We start from the raw sequence: 18,787 nt of genomic DNA, 5'->3' as shown, positions 1-18,787 counted from the left end.
CAATATTCTACCACATGACTCTGCTAAGAAATAGTGCTTCAGGGAAAGACTTTGCTGATTAGCACACAATACCTGTTGCTTTTTATGTAGGCAAAGAGTTATTAAGCATACTGCATGCATAAAATTGCAGCAGCTGTGGATAAACTCAACACAAACAGTGAATTAATTACTAATTTGAAATGTTAAGAAATAGCTCCTGAGAAGCTGCCCAAGACATTTTTATCCAAAAGCAGTATGACTGCCATATTATTAATTAAGATTTGGGAAGAGTGCCACAGATATGCAAGAAACTCAAGAGCAGTAACTCACAACCTAATAGAGTGGAGAAAGTAGAGGCTAGCTTACAAATAGTCTTTCAAGGAAATTAAAATAAGAAATGAAACAGACCTAGAGGTATTTTGAAATTATAGGAAAAGAAGAAAGACAGACAGATAACAGATAAAATCAAAGAATGATTCCTTATTTTAGAAGAAGTGATTCACTGTCGTGCAAGTAAGAAGGAGTTGTAAAAGAAACCGACACACGGTGTGTTTAATTTTGCAGGATGTAGAATCTGGACAATTAAAGCAGCATTTACTTGGTTACCATTGCTGTTTCCAATGTGAGAAAATGTTTAAATGCTGTATGAATAAAATCAATCACATTTAGGTCAAACCATCTGTGAACAGAGAAGCAGGAGAGTATCTAAAGGAGACAAGTGCCAGTCTTCCTCTTCATTTAAGCCAGTGTCACTTTAAAAACATTTCAGACAAACTGGCCAAACTCCATATTTCAGACTGTATTTGAACCCTCTTCTTCCCTGATGATGGAGTAATATTACTGTATTTTTTGCCTGACACTGTAAGTGCATTTTTTAAAAAGAGCAAACCAAGGGATGTTGACCATCTATCCAACTATCAATTGGTTTCCAATTTTACTTTCAGTCTTCTATTTCTTCTCAGTATTATTTTGAGTTCATAGAGTGACGCTATCATATCTGGTTTCTATTTCAGATACAGATGAGTCCCTTCCTCTGTTCTTCTTCCTTCTGTAATTCCTTCTTCTTTGTGGGTATCCCCCAAACCTGTTGCTGACAAACTTATCTTCAGTCTTACACAACATAGCACCAGGAGCACCTTGTTCTTTGTTTGAGACATGGGTGTTGAGTAGCTGCCTGGCTAACATTGTAAAATGTAATGTGGAAGCATAAACTGCAGCACTAAATCCTAACTCAAGGTTATTAAAGTTTAAGTAACTAAAAGGTTACTTAAATGATTCAAATAATTTAAGCCTAACAGCAGCAATCTACAAGAATCAATTTTTTTTGTAACATGTTCCATTCATAAAGTTACTGATCTCCCTCAGAAATGTGAAGCTTGCAAATATAATGCATCTTTTTGTCATTAAGTTGAAACTTTTTATCTATATATATATATATAAAAATTAGCAAGCAAGCTAATTAACAAATATTAACAACTATTCAAGTAGTGTATCTTAGACTCACATCTTGCCTTAGACACCTCTTAGAGCTTGCCTGTCTTACACACACATTTTAGGACAGGATGAACACCTTTCTTTAAGTGTCTCCCATTTCAGAGAGACTGTAGAAGGTACCTTGATGACAAGGTCAGACTGGACACCGAACCTGTACACAGTTCCACTGAAATGTAAATCAGCCCACTAATGTTCTGCTACTTAAAAAGACATCTGTTTGAGGTATTATTTGAGCAGCAAGGAGCATTACCTTTTACCATATTATTATACTTTTCTCCAGATAAAATAGATGTTTGTAGTCTGATATTTCAATTTCCACATTGCTACTGCTAGATTGCAGGGCAACTGTAATGGCACTTTAACCTCCAACTTGGCATGTATTCCAGATATATGAGTTCTGGCTGTGCAAAAAGTAAGAGTAACCTGCTGGGTGGTTTCCACCAAGGAACAGACTTTTTGAAGTTTTTCTACCTCAGAGATAGCACAGGGAAGTCTGATATATAAACTTCTTACTAGACACTCAGGAGAATCTTATTTTTTTATTCAGTTTACAGGCTGAATACAGCTTGGCGTGTGATAACTTTCTTTAATGTATATATAATATCATACAAAATTAGATTACTATAAACAAATTCTCCTTGAAACAAGTCTACAAAAATATTCATGAATGGATCCTAAAAATATTTAGGTGAAATACTTAATGTTAAAGGCATATTTAACGTAAGAAGATTTACATAATGCTCCCTTTGATGTTCAGAGGGTCTACTGAATATCTGCACCGTGATATAAAGAATTGACCAATCATTCAGGTGAAGGTGTATATATTGAGAAGCTCAACTCATTCCAGCATTCTCTGGTCTTCTGTGGGATTTGAGGTGACATGCAACAGCTGCCATGAGGTGGGGGGTCTGAAGAAGCACAATTTGTTGGTTTGCTGTTTTGTTTGCTTTAAAGAATAAACTGGACTCTACTTTGAGAATGAAGCTTCAACATTATTGTCACTGTCATGTCAAATATTAACTCCTGAATACATACCCTGTGGGGCTAGCATGCAGATGCAGAGAAATCTTCTGGTGCAGATGTCTGTAGGATCTGCTGAAGATAGTGGATGCTGCTCTGTAACATACTGTCAAAGCCTGTTTACCTGCTGTGCATATTGCTGCAGCTCAGTAGGTGTTTTGCCTCTGCCTTTATTCATATTGATCTTTTATGCTTCTCATATTTTTAAACATGCTTTTAAAATGTGCAGCTACCAAGCTGCTATGTGTTGTGGCACTTATTAGCCATGGTAATATGCAATTCTTTGTTGTGTATGGATTTCTGTTTCTAACATTAGTTCTGATCCTTTTTTAGATCTTTTCATCTTATTAGATGCATAACACTCCAGTCTGGCCCAAACTCTAGGTAACAAAAAGTAAATACTGTTTTTGTATTTTCTGTGCACTTCAGGGAAAGAAGATAACTGCTTGAATACACATACACATAGAAAGAACTACAGCTGGATACAGTGTTTTGTCTGTATCAAGTAATTTTCAAATTCACTGTTTCTGATGTATTAGTAGAACTGCATTAACTCCCTCCCGTGTTTATTGTGATGTCCTAGCTACCTATAGTTACTAAAAACCCTATTGAAATCACATTTTAAAACATTTTAAAAAGAGTTTTTCAAAATTCATTAAAACACAGTTTCTTCTCTGAAACTAAAAAATAAGTTATTTAAACTCTGTTCCAATATAGCTGTTTTCCTTCTCCTATTGGCTTTAGATAAATATATATTAACATGTACAAACCCAGAAAATTAAATGCATGTATTTGGCCAAGATGCATCTGTGTCCACATAGGACTGAGAAAAGTGGGCATAATAATACTACACTTTCTTAATGTGGTATCAGTGAAGAACATCCATTCAAATACTATGGCTACAGAAAGCCAGATGTAGCACTCATGTAAAAATAATTCAGAAGAGAATTCTGTTCGGACTGTGAAAATGACACTTCCCATAAATTCTTTACGCATTGTCACACCAGGATTGAGTTGAAGCCAAACAGGCATCTGATTCTTGCTTTGAATACCAGTTGATTGACTGCTGTTATAAACCATTTAATGGGACTCATATTCAAAAGACAGCTGAAAGAATAACTGTCTCGTTTTAGCATTCTGAGATGTCAGTAACATAGCAAGTTCAAGAAGAGAGATTTAAACAAATATTTTGAAAAAACATTGTCAATATCTACCAAATATACTACTAAACAGCTTTCATTTGTAATGAGTTATTTACCAAATTCCTTAATCAGATACATATTCCAAAATATTCTGAAGTGTATTTGTGAAAAGTGGAGCCTCAATTTTACCTAAATGAAAAATTTCATAGCATGTTAAATAATCTTGTAATTTCTCTTTAAGCATTTGGATGCACATAAATAATATTTGAATGTACATACATGTACAGAAGACATTAGATATATAATTATATACACAGATGTAAACATAACTATGAGACATGCATAACACAAGGCAGTAAGTATAATATATTTAGATAGATAAATAGATAGATAGATAGATATGTATAAATATATCTCACTTTGATTTTGACTGCTCTGGATTTTGCAATAGTGGTGTCACTAATTTAAACAGACATCCTACACTTCCTTTCCTCTGTACTGCCTTTGATTTGTTTTGTAACAGCCTACCTAAGCTAAATAAAGGTGGCCCTAAGAGCAAACAAAAACATTAACAGCAAATGGCATTTGTGAAGTGCCTGACGTGTTTAAAGTATGGCGTAAGTATTTGTTATGTGTTTGTGTGGCGCGGGTTTTTTTGGTGGCGGGGGAGGGGCCGCAGGGACGGCTCCCGTGAGAAGCTTCTAGAAGCTCCCCCGGCTCCAAGTCGGACCCGCCTCTGGCCCAGGCCGACCCAATCGGCAACAGTGGGATAGCACCTCTGGGAGAACAGGTTTAAGAAGGGGAACCGGCAGTGAGCGGGGGGATCGGAATGGGAGAGGACCCCTCTGCAGATCCTGAGGCCAGTGAGGAAGGAGGGGGAGGAGGGGCGCCTGAGGAGGTGGATGTCCCTGCCGCCCGCGGTCAGACGGCAGGATGTGTCCCTGCAGCCCGTGGAGGTCCACGCTGGAGCGGAGGCCCCCAAGATGGCCGTGACTCCATGGGAAAGCCCACGCTGGAGCAGTTGGGACTGTCTCCTGTGGGAGGGACCCCACGGTGGAGCAGGGGACAAGTGAGGAGTCCTCCCCCCGAGGAGGAAGGACCAGCAGAGACAAGGTGTGGCGAGCTGACCCCAACCTCCATTCCCCGTCCCTCTGTGCCGCCAGGGGGAGGAGGTGGAGAGAACTGGGAGTGGAGTTGAGCCGGGAAGGAGGGAGGGGTGGGGGGAAGGCGTTTTAAGATTTGGGGTTTACTTCTCATTATCCTTGTTTTGATTTGATTGGTAGTAAATTAAATTGATTCTGTTTCTTCCCTGAGTTGAACCTGTCTTTTGCCTGTGACCATAAGTGGTGAGTGATCCCTCCCAGTCCTTATCTCGACCCACGAGCCTGCCTTTAGATTTTCTTCTCACCCCACCATGGCTGGAGGAGGGAGGGAGTGAGCGGCTGCGTGGTGCTTTGTTACCGGCTGGGCTTAAACCACAACAGTATTTAATCATAAGTCCTCAAAACAGTCCTCCAGACCAGTGAGCACTTCCACCAGCAGTGCTGCAGCACAGGGAAACAAGTTACCACAAGGCAGAAACCAGGTTGTCACCAAAGCCATACCCAGAGTCCTGGAACCAGCACTAACTTTTAATAGTGCTGTTTATGTAAAGCTAGGCCAAACAACAGAAATTTAGAAGTAGTACTAACTGTTCATGAACAACCTTTGTCTCCAACACAGTGTTAGTTTTATAGCATTAAGAATGAAACAATCCAGCTTGAAAAGTGGCTGAAAACCAGCAGATGAGGCACCAGGTATAACCTGCCTATTAACCAGGTATAGTTTTTATGATTATAAAAAAACCAATATGTGCTTAGGAAAAATGAAGTATAATGCATTATTCACATGTATTTCTGTCAATGATAAGCCTTTGAAAGATGGATCTTTCCATCAAAATTAGGTCAACTGGAAGAGGTGCCTGGATCAGAAGTTTTCCTTTTATTTTATGCTCATCATACCTTTAAAGGTTTTGCAGAATCTGGGGGTGGACACGGTACCTTCATAAAGTCTTCAAATTCTTGAGATTTCTTAGTCCTTAACAATGTATCTTCATAACAAACAGAAGTTTTCATCTTTTTGAGATTCCTTATTACTTAAGGATGAAGACAGGGCTTTCCTTTAAAACTGTCCACACAAGAAAAGATTCCAGTGAAGATGTTTCTATTCAGCTAGTTGGGATGGCAATGGTCTTGGAAGATTTCCCTGATGTTGCATGTTTCGTTCTTTCTTTCTGAGGATATGATCATTCCTTGGTCATGAACATTTTCATTACTAAGGCTAGTATGTTTTGGAGTGGGAAATGTTAGATCCACTGAATAATTTGTTTGCTGGAATGATTTCTGGTCAATTTTTTTTTTTTATTTTTCTGTGTATTACCAGAAATCTCGAAAATGTTACAAGGTATATGAGAACAAATCTATCATAGTCTTCAAGTAAACATTATATTGCTGAGGCTCCTTGTAAAAGATTTTTCACATTTCTTTCCTGTTATTAGAGGATCCATTCAAGAACAGATACTCTCTTTTCCTTAAGTAGGTCAAAGTTAAGACTTTGCTTTATTAAGATTTATTAAGACTGTCCATATTCTTGCTGAGATGGAGCTATTGCTCATTGACAACATGCCAAATAGAGATTTGCTCTATTTCTAAATTTCTATTTCTAAAGAAAAAAGACAAAGTTAAGTCTTCACTGAACTTTTAGTATGAATTTCAGTATCCCATGCCTTCTAACATCACTACATTCAACCTTTGACATGACTGCAACAAAGAAAAAATAATCCCAAAAACATAAAAACAAAGCTGTACCAGTCCAAAGAAGAAAAAATATAACCTGACCTCCAAAGACCATGACCTGTTCCCTGCTATAAACCTGCCTTTTGAGACTCACCTCTAACATGACATATATAAAAAATCAGCCTAATTAGGAGAGGTGAAAAAAGCAATTAATATAAAAAATTTTGCATTTTGCTGTACTACTACTCGACCATCTTCCCATGTCATCTGATTTCTTAGAGATCTGCAGGTGCAGGAATGGTATTTTTAAAGATATTCCCAACACATCACACAATACATTCCTAGATTTAAAGGGGTGGCTGCATTTAAGAAAAAATCCTCAACGTTCTCCAGTTATTCCACTTAGAGTGTTTTAACTCATGTTCTTAATATAACTAATAGCAGTCCTAAGATCCATTATCAGCTACTGGGAACTAAGCAGCACAGAGAGTTTTACTGTACAAGCCATTTAGTCTCTCACTCCATAGACCTTCCATGTATACCATCTGAAGTTCCAGCTATACATGACGTGTGGCAGAAATGAGAAGACAAGCCTAGAATATTAATCATGGGGATGTGAAGCTTCTGTTCAGATAAAGCAGGAGGACACAACTGTGATTTCTAACATTGTAATGATCTAGGCAAGGTGTCTGTACAATGTTTGAAGTCTTGATGGTATTCTGAACAGTTATTATGAAATCTGTTGTACCACTGAAATGCTCTCTGTATATGAATATAGTTCAAGTAAGGTCATATCTCTGCCAAACCACAGACGTTTCACTGAGCTTTAATCATCTATTATTACCACATCTAATCTAACTTAGTCACACAGGCTGTCTTTATAGTCAACAGAGAGATGACCAGCTCTGGAGAGTGATACATCTCACTTATCTTAAACAGTCATTTCAGGATGAGAAATGGAACTGGATTCTGGGAATGGACAGTTGAACACAAACTTTAGCTGTCAGCAAGAAACACTGCACAGTGTTCCTGGAGAGTCAGGGTTGAAGGACAGACTTCTGTCAGATTCCATGGATATTATTAGAAGAACTGCCTAATATACACTCCAGAAAAAAAAAGGCTTTTCAGACATATAACTTATAGACACAATTGATATAAGAGGAAAATGATGTACTTACCAAAAACAATAGAGGACTCACAGTAGTAGTAACCATTTGGTTGCTTTTTTTTCAACATGGAGCAAAGATCTAGGCGGTGCAGGATTTCAACTCCAAAATAATGGCTTTTAAAATCTTCGTACAAGCTTGAGTCAATTTTTTTCACCTTTAAACAGCAACATAATATTCAATTAGCCATTCTACTAGAAGACTGAATTTTCATATTTAATTTCTATAGTTTTCATTTTAACCAGAGGTATAGTTAGGATGGAAAACTACTTCAAGATGCAAAAAGAATACTGAAACAATAATGTGCCAAATCTTCTGTTTTAGTTAAGCACTGTCTGCTGCAGAACTTAAACAAGGAAATAAAAGTGTCGTTACTTCTCCTTTCTACCCCTCCCTCTTCAGTCCTGTAGGAAACAGTTCGACATACACAATGCTACAACTGCTTTAACTTCCAATGGTTTGCAACAGTCTTCATGGAACATGCAACTGGAAATTATTCTTGCTGTCATCACTGAGCATGCTACTACAAGGAAGAATCTCAAATGTTTGTCCAGGGCAGTTTTCTGGGTCTTTAAAATCACCAAACAGGAAAATGTGGTTGTATTTAACTAGCACTAGACTTTTTATCTCAGTAAATCTAAAAACTTACAGTGATTTATAGTATCGGTATCATTATGTAGTTTTGCATATATGAAGTGGAACATAATAAATATTCTATCAGGCTGTTTTCAGAAAACCTCATTTCAGTAGTTATTTTAAGAGTTTAGGGCTCCTTGTTCCATCATATTTTCAATAAAGATAGATGATCTCTGTAGAAATTCAGTATTTTCTCCTTCAATCTACCTCACAATAATGCTGTTTGCTTTTTAAAAATTGTTGCTATATGCTAAGGGATGTTACGAGCGACTGCTGCCTCCAGCAGCTCCAGCCCAGGGCTCCCTATTGCCTGGCTGCTGGAGCCCAGCCCCACGCCCCAGGGAACCAGGGTCTCTTATGGATGTACCTGCTGCTTTCATGTCCCAGAGACATGTGTATCATGCTCAGGGGACATGGGGACAGCTGGCTACACAGGCTGCCACAGACAAGGTGCTGTCTTCAACAGCACCCACATACATGGCTCACATGAGACAGAAGTGTGGACAGCTCCCAGCAGAGACAGAAGGTCACTGCTGCAGGCACACATATGACTCTCTCCAGGTTCACAAGCACATGCACGTTTGTGCATCTCCCAAGCACTGTCACAGCCCCTCTGTCCGCCTGGCACCCCTGCCCAGATCCCAGGCCTCCTTACCCACCCCACGGGTCCCCTACTTGCCGGCTGGTCTAGCTCAAGGTTTGGCAGTGAACACCCGCACCTCTCACACACACACCGTTTGGGGAAGATATAGACATCTGCCCCCAGCAGTCAGCACCCAGTACACTGGCGTGGTCAGACAAGCGCACCCACCAGCCCCATTTTACACACGACTGACCCCTTTTACACCCCGTTCTGTCCAGTCCTCCTTCTTTCCTCCCCATCCCCTTCCCCTGCACGTCCCCCATCCGTTCGCACAGTCCCACCAACACCCTGGACCCTCAGCTTTACATCCCCAAGAGCTGCAAAGTTCCAGTTTACCTGCAGTTTCTTGACAGGCCATCAATTAATGTGACTGACAAGGTTTGTTTCTTGATTTTGTGTACTATGTTTGACAGGTTTGTGTCTCTGTGTATTTTGTTTACAGCTTCTCCCTTTCCCTTACTCTTCCATTTGACAAAGTCCTCAACCAGACAATCCTATTGAAATAAACATCCCCACACTCCACATGCCCTTATCAGTCCGTGTGGCTGACCAGCTTTGGCTCTTGTTACTGCCTCCCTTATCACACACTGGTCAAATTTGTGTCTCTGTGTGTGTTGTTTAGAGCCTCCTCCTTTCGTTACTATCCCCTTCTGCACTGAAAGGGTCCTTCACCAGACACCCTAAAGGAGACAGATGTTGTCTCCTTCCTCGCACCCTGACACTATATCCGTTCATGTGAGCATGACGCTCATGCACTTCTTGTGGTGCTTCATTCACAATTACTCATATGCAAGATGGGCTTTCTCTAATTTAGAGACTTTTGGTCGTCTTTAGTAACTTAGACTTTTGGTCCCCTAAAGTCTAATTTCGAGAAGGTCAGAAATGTCTATTTCCTTAATCTCTGAAATAATGACATCTAGTGGTGGATGTTTTTCATTTTGTGTACACAATCTTCTTGGAAGTCTAAATTTATTCCAGCCTCACTGTCATTATTCAAAATTTGATATTCTATGGCTAGTTTAGTCTTACGTACTAAGGTTATTTTGAAATTAAATCATCATTCTTTGCTTTTTGGCTGACAGTTCTTTGAAATACATTTAGACATCAATCAGTAATAAAAAAAGACCTTTTGAGCCAGGAGAACACTTGTCAATAATATGAAGCCTTGAGTACTTGTGGAACAAAATGAAGAAAAGATCAAAATCACTACTTCACACTCCAATAAAAAAATACCATTTACAAGAGGTTGGGATGTTGCTTATCAAAAACAGATTGGTAAGGTGTGAATCAAATGTTGAATGCTCAGGAATTGAGTTATGCTTGTGATGCACTACTGAAAGATATTTGGAAAAGCAGCCATGGAAAAACTGTATGATATTTTTAGTAACTCGGAGCAATTTCTGGAGCAGTTTGCAATGGTTGCAATGAGATGTGAAAGGATGAAACAATGCAGGTGCATGGGAAGGTCATAGTTCATTTCTTAATTGAAAGGCTCTGGAGCAGTGGAGATGAAAGAGAGGAGTTGTTCCCACATGGGAAAGTTATTGATGCTGATTATAGAGATACGCTATAATTGCGGGAGGGTGAGAATCAGAGTACTTGAGGCCATTTTGAAGCATTTGGTGCTAGAAGGGGAGAAGGAAGACACCTGCTTCTTGAGGAAGCACTGTAGAGGATGCCTGTAAAGGAACATGCTTGTGTAACGTGAGCTGGGAGAGGTGTTGCACGTGGAGCTTTTGCAAGACCAGCAGGACACCAAGGAGACAGCATGCAGCAGCCCTGTCATGTCTGTGCCTCCTCTGTATGCAGGCAGGGAAGGTGCGACCTGCCGTCCCCAGCCTGCAGTTAAACCCTCCAGCTGCATGGAGTCCCCGTGGCTGTCAGCAGGCAGCCGGGCAGCGTTTGCCCCTTTGTGGGAGCAGGGGCATGAAAGCTCAGGTGGTGGCAGGCCTTAACACGGCTGCAAAGCGAGGTGCCCAACGCCCCTGGCAAGCGGCTTCAGTTTCCATGTACCAGACCCAAAGCCAAAATGCCCATCTCCCAGCACCACATGTCCAGCTCTCTAAAGGTAAGGGCTGCATATCTAGATTCATTTACAGCTGCTTGAAGTAGCTCATTAAGTGAACTGCAGAAGCCTCAACGGGTGAAAGAGGTGGGCAGCGGGGAGCCGGGCAGTGGGTAGGGATGGCCATGGGTCCCACTGGAGCACTGGCAGAACGTGCAGGGGCAGGTCATGGAGACGCAGATACTTGGCAACCCTTGCCGGCTGGCAGGTTGGGCTGCTCAGGGGGCTTCTTCCAGCCACCTCCTCTCCCTCCACCTCAGCCCGGGGCTCCGAGGAAGCCGGGGAGGGAGGTAGTGAGAGCCGCTCCCGGGGACGGGGCAGGGGCTGGCGGGAGGACCTCGAGCCCCGAGGCGAGGGGTGCTCCCATTCAGCCGGGAGACCGCAAGGGAGGCTGAGGGTCCATTCCCCGCATGACGGCAGGGACCTGCTGCCGGGAGAGGGCTGCCGCAGGCCCCGGCAGCGGGGGGCGACCGGCGGTTCGGGGCAGGGGCGGGGCGGGCTGGCGGCCGCGGGCTGGCCGCGGAGGCGGGCTTCAGCGCCACCGCGCGGCGCCTTCCTGACAGGAGCCGGCGGCGGCGGGGGCTGAGCGCAGGGAGCGCCACGCACCTGCCCGGAGAAGGAGGGGAAGGGGGTCAAGATAAAACTTTTGGGCTGCAAGGAGCCGGAGCAGCCGAGACGAGCTGCCCGTCTGTGGTGAGGAGGGTGAGTAGAGGGGGGAAGAAGCGGGAGAGGGTTGGAAGTGGGTTGCTGACAGCGACTGTGGACTCTGTAGGGGAAACTGGTATGGTTGACCCCTGCAGCAGTGTGTTCTGTACTTGTATAGAAACCGGCACTATGTGATGGTGCTGCGTAAATACCGGGGTAGGACCCTGAAACGGTGACCGGTTTATGTGGCTGCATTGTTGTGAGGATCTGTGGTCAGTGCACGTGGGTGTCCCATACCTCTGAGGGAGGATGATTTTGTACGGGTATATACATGTGCATGTACGTTACTGTATTTATGGGTATTTGGGCTTACATATATACTTACTAAAATAAAGGATACAAATTAAAACTGTAAAACTATTCCAGCGTTGCTGGTAGTTAGCTCAGTTACACCTTGCTTGGAAGCAAGATGGCGGCTGTAGTTATTGGCTGCATCTCTTCACTTGAACAGGCAACAGCTGTCTTTAATTCCTGGTAGCTTCTTAGTTTCTCCAGGGTTGGAACAATGAGTGTTAACCTGCTGTTGTCAGTTCCAGTTACTTCTCAGGACTTTTTGGATGAGTTCTGAATAAAAATATCTTCCTCCAACAGAATGAGTGCCACACCAGCCACGAGTTGTGCTCTGCCACCACCACTTGGGCCTGAACAAGAGGAAGAAGAGTGCTCTGAGGCACACATGTCTGTTTTGTGGTATGCAGGGCAGCTTGCAATTACTTATTACAATACAGACGATTGCTCAGTCTACTTTATGCCTGATATACCTGATAATGAAGACCTCAAACTACTGCATAAAGTGATTGGGGAAGTTAATCCTCAATGCATAGTGACCAGTGCAAAACAGGACCAGAACATTGCCAAATTTCTGTCCAACCTAACAGCTACTGCTGGTGATAAAGATATAAGAAAACCAGAAATTGTCCTGTTTCCTAACTTGGATTTTGGCCTAGAAGTCAGCAAGCAACGGATCCTATCCAGGCAATTTCCATTTATCCCATCTCATATGACTGCAACAGAGAAAATTCTCTACTTGTCCTCAATCATCCCTTTTGAGAGCACGCTCATGATACGAGCCCTAGGGGGACTCCTTAAGTTCCTAGACAGGAGAAGGGTTGGAGTTGAGCTCGAAGAAAGCACTATTGCAGTTCCTATTTTGGCCTTCAAAAAGTTTGTGTTGTCAGATATTGTGAATATGGACCAAGACACTTACTGTGTCCTGCAGATATTTAAAAGTGATATCCATCCTTCTGTGTACAAGCTGTCCAGTGGATTAAAAGAAGGATTCAGTTTATATGGAATTTTAAACCGGTGCAGGTGCAAATGGGGAGAAAAACTCCTGAGGCTGTGGCTCACACGACCTACTCGGAACTTGACAGAGCTGAACAAACGGCTAGATGTTATCCACTTCTTCCTGCTGGCTCAGAACCACGAAACAGTCCTCACCCTTCAAGGTTGCCTCAAGAATATTAAAAATGTGCCTCTTATTCTAAAAAGAATGACTCTTTCCCACACAAAAGTTAGTGACTGGCAAGCACTCTATAAGACAGTGTACAGTGCAGTGTGCCTTAGGAACACATGTCGTTCCCTGCCCAACAGTATTGAACTCTTCCAGACTATTTCACGGGTCTTCACTGATGATCTGCACTACATTGCTAGTCTAATCAGCAAAGTGGTCGACTTTGAAGGCAGCATCTCAGAGGACCGCTTCACTGTTAGACCCAATGTGGACCCCACCATCGATGAGAAGAAACGGAAGCTGATGGGACTGTCAGACTTCCTTACAGAAGTGGCACGAAAAGAATTGGAGACCTTGGACAATCATATTCCCTCCTGTTGTGTGATCTACATTCCTTTGATTGGGTTCCTTCTCTCCATTCCACGGCTACCAACTATGGTGGATAAGAGTGACTTTGAAATCGAAGGCCTGGACTTCATGTTCTTGTCAGAGGACAAACTGCACTACAGAAGTGCTAGGACTAAGGAGCTAGACAGCCTACTGGGTGACTTGCACTGTGAGATCAGAGACCAGGAAACACTTATTATGCACCAGCTGCAGACAAAGATCTTGGAGAAATCTGAAGTGCTTAGCAGTGTGATTGAGTATACTGCACACCTAGATGTGCTACTAGCTTTGGCAATGATGGCCCGGGAGAATGCCTACTGCCGGCCACGTTTTACTCACCGCCATGGCTTCTACATCAAGGATGGAAGACATCCACTCATGGAACTATGTGCAAAGACTTTTGTTGCCAATCCTGTGAACAGTGGCGAGGCTACCAGGCGAATAAAGATCATCACAGGGCCCAATTCATCTGGAAAGAGCGTCTACTTAAAGCAAGTAGGTCTTATAGTATTCATGGCTCTAATTGGCAGTTACGTCCCTGCCACAGAGGCAGTGATTGGAGTAATTGATGGGATTTACACAAGAATCCACAGTAGGGAATCAGTTTCTGTAGGGCTCTCCACTTTCATGATTGATCTTAACCAGGTTGCCAAGGCAGTAAACAATGCTACTGAGAGGTCCTTGGTACTTATTGATGAGTTTGGTAAAGGGACCAACACACTCGACGGCCTGTCCCTTCTGGCTGCTGTCCTGAGATATTGGATCAGTCAAGGAACACAGTGTCCGCAGGTCTTTGTCTCCACTAATTTTCACAGTTTAATGCAGCTAGAACTCCTGCCTGACACACCGCTTCTGGAGTACCTGACCATGGAGACCCACCAAGATGGAGATGAGTTGATATTTTTCTATCAGATCAAAGAGGGCATTTCCACTGTTAGTCATGCTGCCAACATCGCTGCATTAGCAGGAATGCCAGCCAAAATTATTGAAAGAGGAGTGGAAGTGTCAGAACTGATTCGCAATGGAAAAGCTATCAAACGTATTGATCATCCTTCAAAAGGAGATCGAATGGAAAAATGCAAGTCTGTTGTGGAAAAATTTCTTTGCCTAGACCTTGATGATCCCCATGTGGACTTAGAAGAGTTCATGCATAAAGAGGTGCTGCCTTCTGCAGCCTCAGTCCTGTAACAGGGGCTATGTGTAAAAGCATAGATTACATCGTATCTACCATGTTCAGTAGGAGAGTTTGGTAATTTAAAGAATGATCACTGTGACTTAACACCTCACAATACATTCAGCTGTAGCAAACTGTCTATAGTTATCTCCTTTCTTCTTTTTGTTTAAAACAAGTACTGTAGTTACATACCTCTGCAATATGGTGTATGATATGAAAGCAGGAAGACTGAAAGAAGAGAATTTAAGAACCTCTTCCAGCTGTTGGGTCGCTCTGTGCATTTTCTGCCCCTGTTGCTAGATCTTCAGATTAAAAAAATATAGTACAAAAATCACAAAATATTTCTGCTGGTCTCATAAGACTGTGAAAGCAAAGTGTTTATTATTTTGTATTGTGCCAAAGTGATCATTTCAGCCATTTTAGGATCAGTATCAAAGATGCCAAGTAAGTGTGTGCTTCAGACTCCCATATCAGCAAGTGACAGTTGTCACAATACAAACCACTGACATAGAGGCTGATAACGGGAAATACAGAGGGATTTAATGAGCTCTGCAGCTTTTCTTATACCAGCATTTCTGTCCAAAATACCAGAGATCCTAGGAGTTACTATAAAGAGAATGCTGGAGGTCAGAATCAGCAGGGACTGATAAACGGGAGAAGTGCTTTGGTTTTACTGAGAATCCCTCTCTTCTCATAAGGTCCCATAAGGTACAATTATGTATCTATGCCATATGGGTATAAATAAAAGCAAAATTACAAATCTAGGAAACTGAAAACTATACTAGGGATGTAAGACAGAAATTCACATTTTATACTCTCTTTTCAAGGATTGAGTAAAACTTAACATTAAAGGAATAATACCAGAAGGGGAGGATTCCTTTTCACTTCCCTTGTCATGCAGAGCATTGTCACTGAACACAGTATTTGATGTATGCATATGCAACAAAAATTCATTAACAAATTAATGAAGCAGGACACATGATATGTAAGTACTAAAGAAGTAATAACCTTTCCTGCAACGAGATAAGTGACTGAGATTCCTTAGAATCAGAAGAGAAACAGAAGAGACATTAAATAGCTTGTCTGACTGCCCAAACTTGCTGTAACTTATAGTATGGCTAATAAAAGACATCAGCAGATATACTACATCTCTCTTCAGCTACATTTGATTTCAAGAAGCCGAAAATATTAATGTCACATAAATTGAGAGAAAATTTACATGAAAAAAAGTAATTAGCTTCATAATTATCAGTATTAAACATCTTATCTGGTATGTCTCGCTGAAGATAGTGAAAAGATAAATGTGAGTGCACATCAAAAAGATTTTAATTTGGAGACACTGCTTTGGGTTTGATTCAGTGTGGAATTTCCTCCTTTATGATGAAGGAATTATTATTATTATTACTAAAGAAGTACCTTATGTTATCTCTATATGAAATTAGGATAGTGGCGAAAGTTTAACTTAATTTACATTAAAAAATACAAGAATAAATTACTGAATCATGCAGTTACTGCTATTTCCAATGCAATCATAATAATACTTTCTGCAAAATAATATCTAGCATCTGGACAATGTTACCATTGAAGTTGAATGGTAACAGTGAATCAGGCCTTGTACAACACTTGCAAGTGTTGTGAATACAAATGGATTTTTCTCACTAATAAATTCTCTTTTACTAATACATACAGCATTCTAAAGATATACTGTACAGAAGAATATAATTTATTAAATACTCCTAAATTATATTTTGGGCATTTTTTCTTGTCAACCACTGTCTAGGCTAAGGATATACTTGTTACTAATTAAGCAGATGCCATCAGAGCAATTCAGCTGTCAGTCATCTTCTACTTATGAAATTCATTTCACAGTATTTGCAGTTCAAGCAGCACTAGGCATCAAAGGATCTCCAAATGTCACACAGCATTTATCAAGTGTGCCTCACAATGCGCTCTGAAATAAACAGCAGTCTGGACAAATTAAAAACAGAGGGGTTGCGACTAACCTGTGGCAACATAGCGAGCTAGCAAGGGAAGCAGGAATAGAAATGCTGTCTTCAAGTGTAGAACTCCAGTTGCTTCTTTCATTGTGTTTGATCGGGTTCTTTGTGTAGAAGATAATGATACTAACCCAAGATCTTTATCATTCAAACAACTGTGGAAATAGCTAAACATGTGCAAGTAAATCACGTCCCTTTATCTCCTTCCACAAGGACATCTAGAGGCACATTGTACCTCCTTATTTTGGGGAAGTTTTCAGTGGCACATTTGATCTCAGAATTGTCCAACTAAGCACGAAGAATAAGTTGCTCCCACTTCTGAGTAGGTAAGATCTTTAACCTGAGAAGTTGAAGAGGGTACAGTAACCCAGATAGCTCTTTTCTAACCCACTTTATCTCACATTTTTATCCTTTATTAATGTCTGTTTCCAAGTTTTTTGCATTTACCATTTTTAGCTTAATGTTGTGCCTTCAAAGTGGAAAGCTGATTTCTTGAGATCTTTATTAATTTTGAATTCTCAAACTCTTTGCTTTGTAAATATCAGCAACAATTTGGGAGAGTTAAAATCTTTTCAGAATATATGCATTTCAAAAATGTCTGTAGCTATATTAAGGTTTGAAAAACAGGTTTATTTATTTTTTCCCAAAATATAACTTTAGTGGAATTTAGATGTCATTATGAGGAGAGTGGCTTAACAGAGTATTGCTTCAAATAAGGAAACTTATATTTAAAAAAATATTAATAAAGTTATAAAGCTATAGCTGTGAACTATACTCAACTACTTTAGTTCTATTTTCTCTTTTATATGCTTTCTCATGTAATCTTCATCCACTCCCTCTTTCTTGTTTTTAATACTGTTGTATGATCTGAAAATGCAGTTAGACATCATATTAAAACGTACTACAAAATAGTTATTCCTTTTATGTTTCATGTTTTCATTTATTGTTTTCAGTAAGTGCATGGACACAATGAAACAAAAAATGATAGTAAAGACCGATGTTTATGCCTGACAGTGGATTGACAGAGAAAAATGTACAGATTTTTAATATATAGTATCTTTCTATACAGTGTATCTTTAGAATACCATATGCATTATCGAGCATTATGGAGGACTAAGGAAGATCATTTGGAATGACACTGACCTGGTTCTGTCAGCAGCAGTATCAGAACACAGAAAGTATGCATCCTGGCTAATAGTTCATATAAGGTAGATAAATGTAAACAAAACAAACAACCAGCCAAAAAACAACCAAAAAACAGAATGGCAAAAAACCCACCCTGATTGTCTCAGATGTTTTAACTGAAGAGTTAAATTACTGAACAGCTGATATTCTAGAAGAGCTGTGAATTTTTAACATGAATGTTTTAAAAAACAACTGTTAATACAAGCAAAAGCTTATGTGAGCTTACAAATTTAATAGTTGTAATATACCACCTACAACCTGTGGACAAGTCCTTATTTCTGTTTCAGAGCAAGTATGTGTGCCCTTGAGGTTTCTTAATGTATGTCAAATCTCACTGCCTTCTTCCAACTGATTTCACAATACAACTTAATTAAAATATGCATCTTCAGCATTTTTTAGAGTTATTTCTAATGAAATTTTGAAGTATTTTTCTTTAATGCTTACTATTAAGGATAAGAATCAACTTAAAATATTTATATTATGTACTTTAATTCTTACTTAAAAATATAATTTTTCAATTATTTTCCTGGTTAATGTTAAAGGATCATGTAAAACATTCTATACAATGTCAGCAAAATAATATATGGAGATACACCTTATGTTAAATAATACAATATTACTGTTAAATTAGTATGAAACAAAAAATGAGATACACTAGTATTGCTTCTATATATCACCACAGCTATAACCTACTTTTATGTATTTGTGTATTTTGTCAAAAAAGCTAATAAATAGGCAAGAAATAACTAACTGCCTGCAAGAGAGATTATAGAAGATGTGTTTCATCACTACTTTGAAATTCACCAAAGCCTATTCAATAGAGGGAACTGACAGTCTGCCTATTATGCATAATCCAAATATAAATGCCACTGCTATTTGCTTATTTGCTCCTATACAGTAACAAAACAAAACTATCCAAACAAACTGCATGCATATAATCTATACCCTAATAATTATTCTGTAATTT

General features: G+C 40.3%; 2 protein-coding genes across 7 annotated transcripts in view; one reads left to right on the top strand and one right to left on the bottom strand.

Moving 5' to 3' along the window:
* Window positions 1–18,787, bottom strand: part of AKAP7 (A-kinase anchoring protein 7) — a 90,611-nt gene that overhangs the window by 45,054 nt on the left and 26,770 nt on the right. For 4 of the 6 annotated variants that reach the window (XM_075035692.1, XM_075035690.1, XM_075035693.1 and 1 more), the window contains exon 7: window positions 7,588–7,732. In XM_075035692.1, coding sequence (XP_074891793.1) covers window positions 7,588–7,732 — 145 coding nt within the window. Of the gene's footprint in view, window positions 1–6,110; window positions 6,336–7,587; window positions 7,733–12,036; window positions 12,266–18,787 lie in introns of those variants that run through there. The other 2 variants (XM_075035694.1, XM_075035695.1) reach the window with 2 other exon arrangements.
* Window positions 12,217–14,665, top strand: MSH5 (mutS homolog 5). The gene has a single exon (XM_075035689.1). The coding sequence runs from the start codon at window positions 12,217–12,219 to the stop codon at window positions 14,650–14,652; it is 2,436 nt and encodes an 811-aa protein (XP_074891790.1). The 3' UTR covers window positions 14,653–14,665.

Source organism: Buteo buteo, chromosome 9 (assembly GCF_964188355.1).
Source record: "Buteo buteo chromosome 9, bButBut1.hap1.1, whole genome shotgun sequence".
NCBI classification, from domain to species: domain Eukaryota; kingdom Metazoa; phylum Chordata; class Aves; order Accipitriformes; family Accipitridae; genus Buteo; species Buteo buteo.
Note: the sequence above shows the minus strand (reverse complement) of the source record. Positions and strands in the feature narration are given on the sequence as shown.

What these genes read in the sequence shown, in the direction of transcription:
- MSH5 (XM_075035689.1), top strand. Translation starts at nt 12,217, where the DNA reads ATGAGTGCCACACCAGCCACGAGTTGTGCTCTGCCACCACCACTTGGG.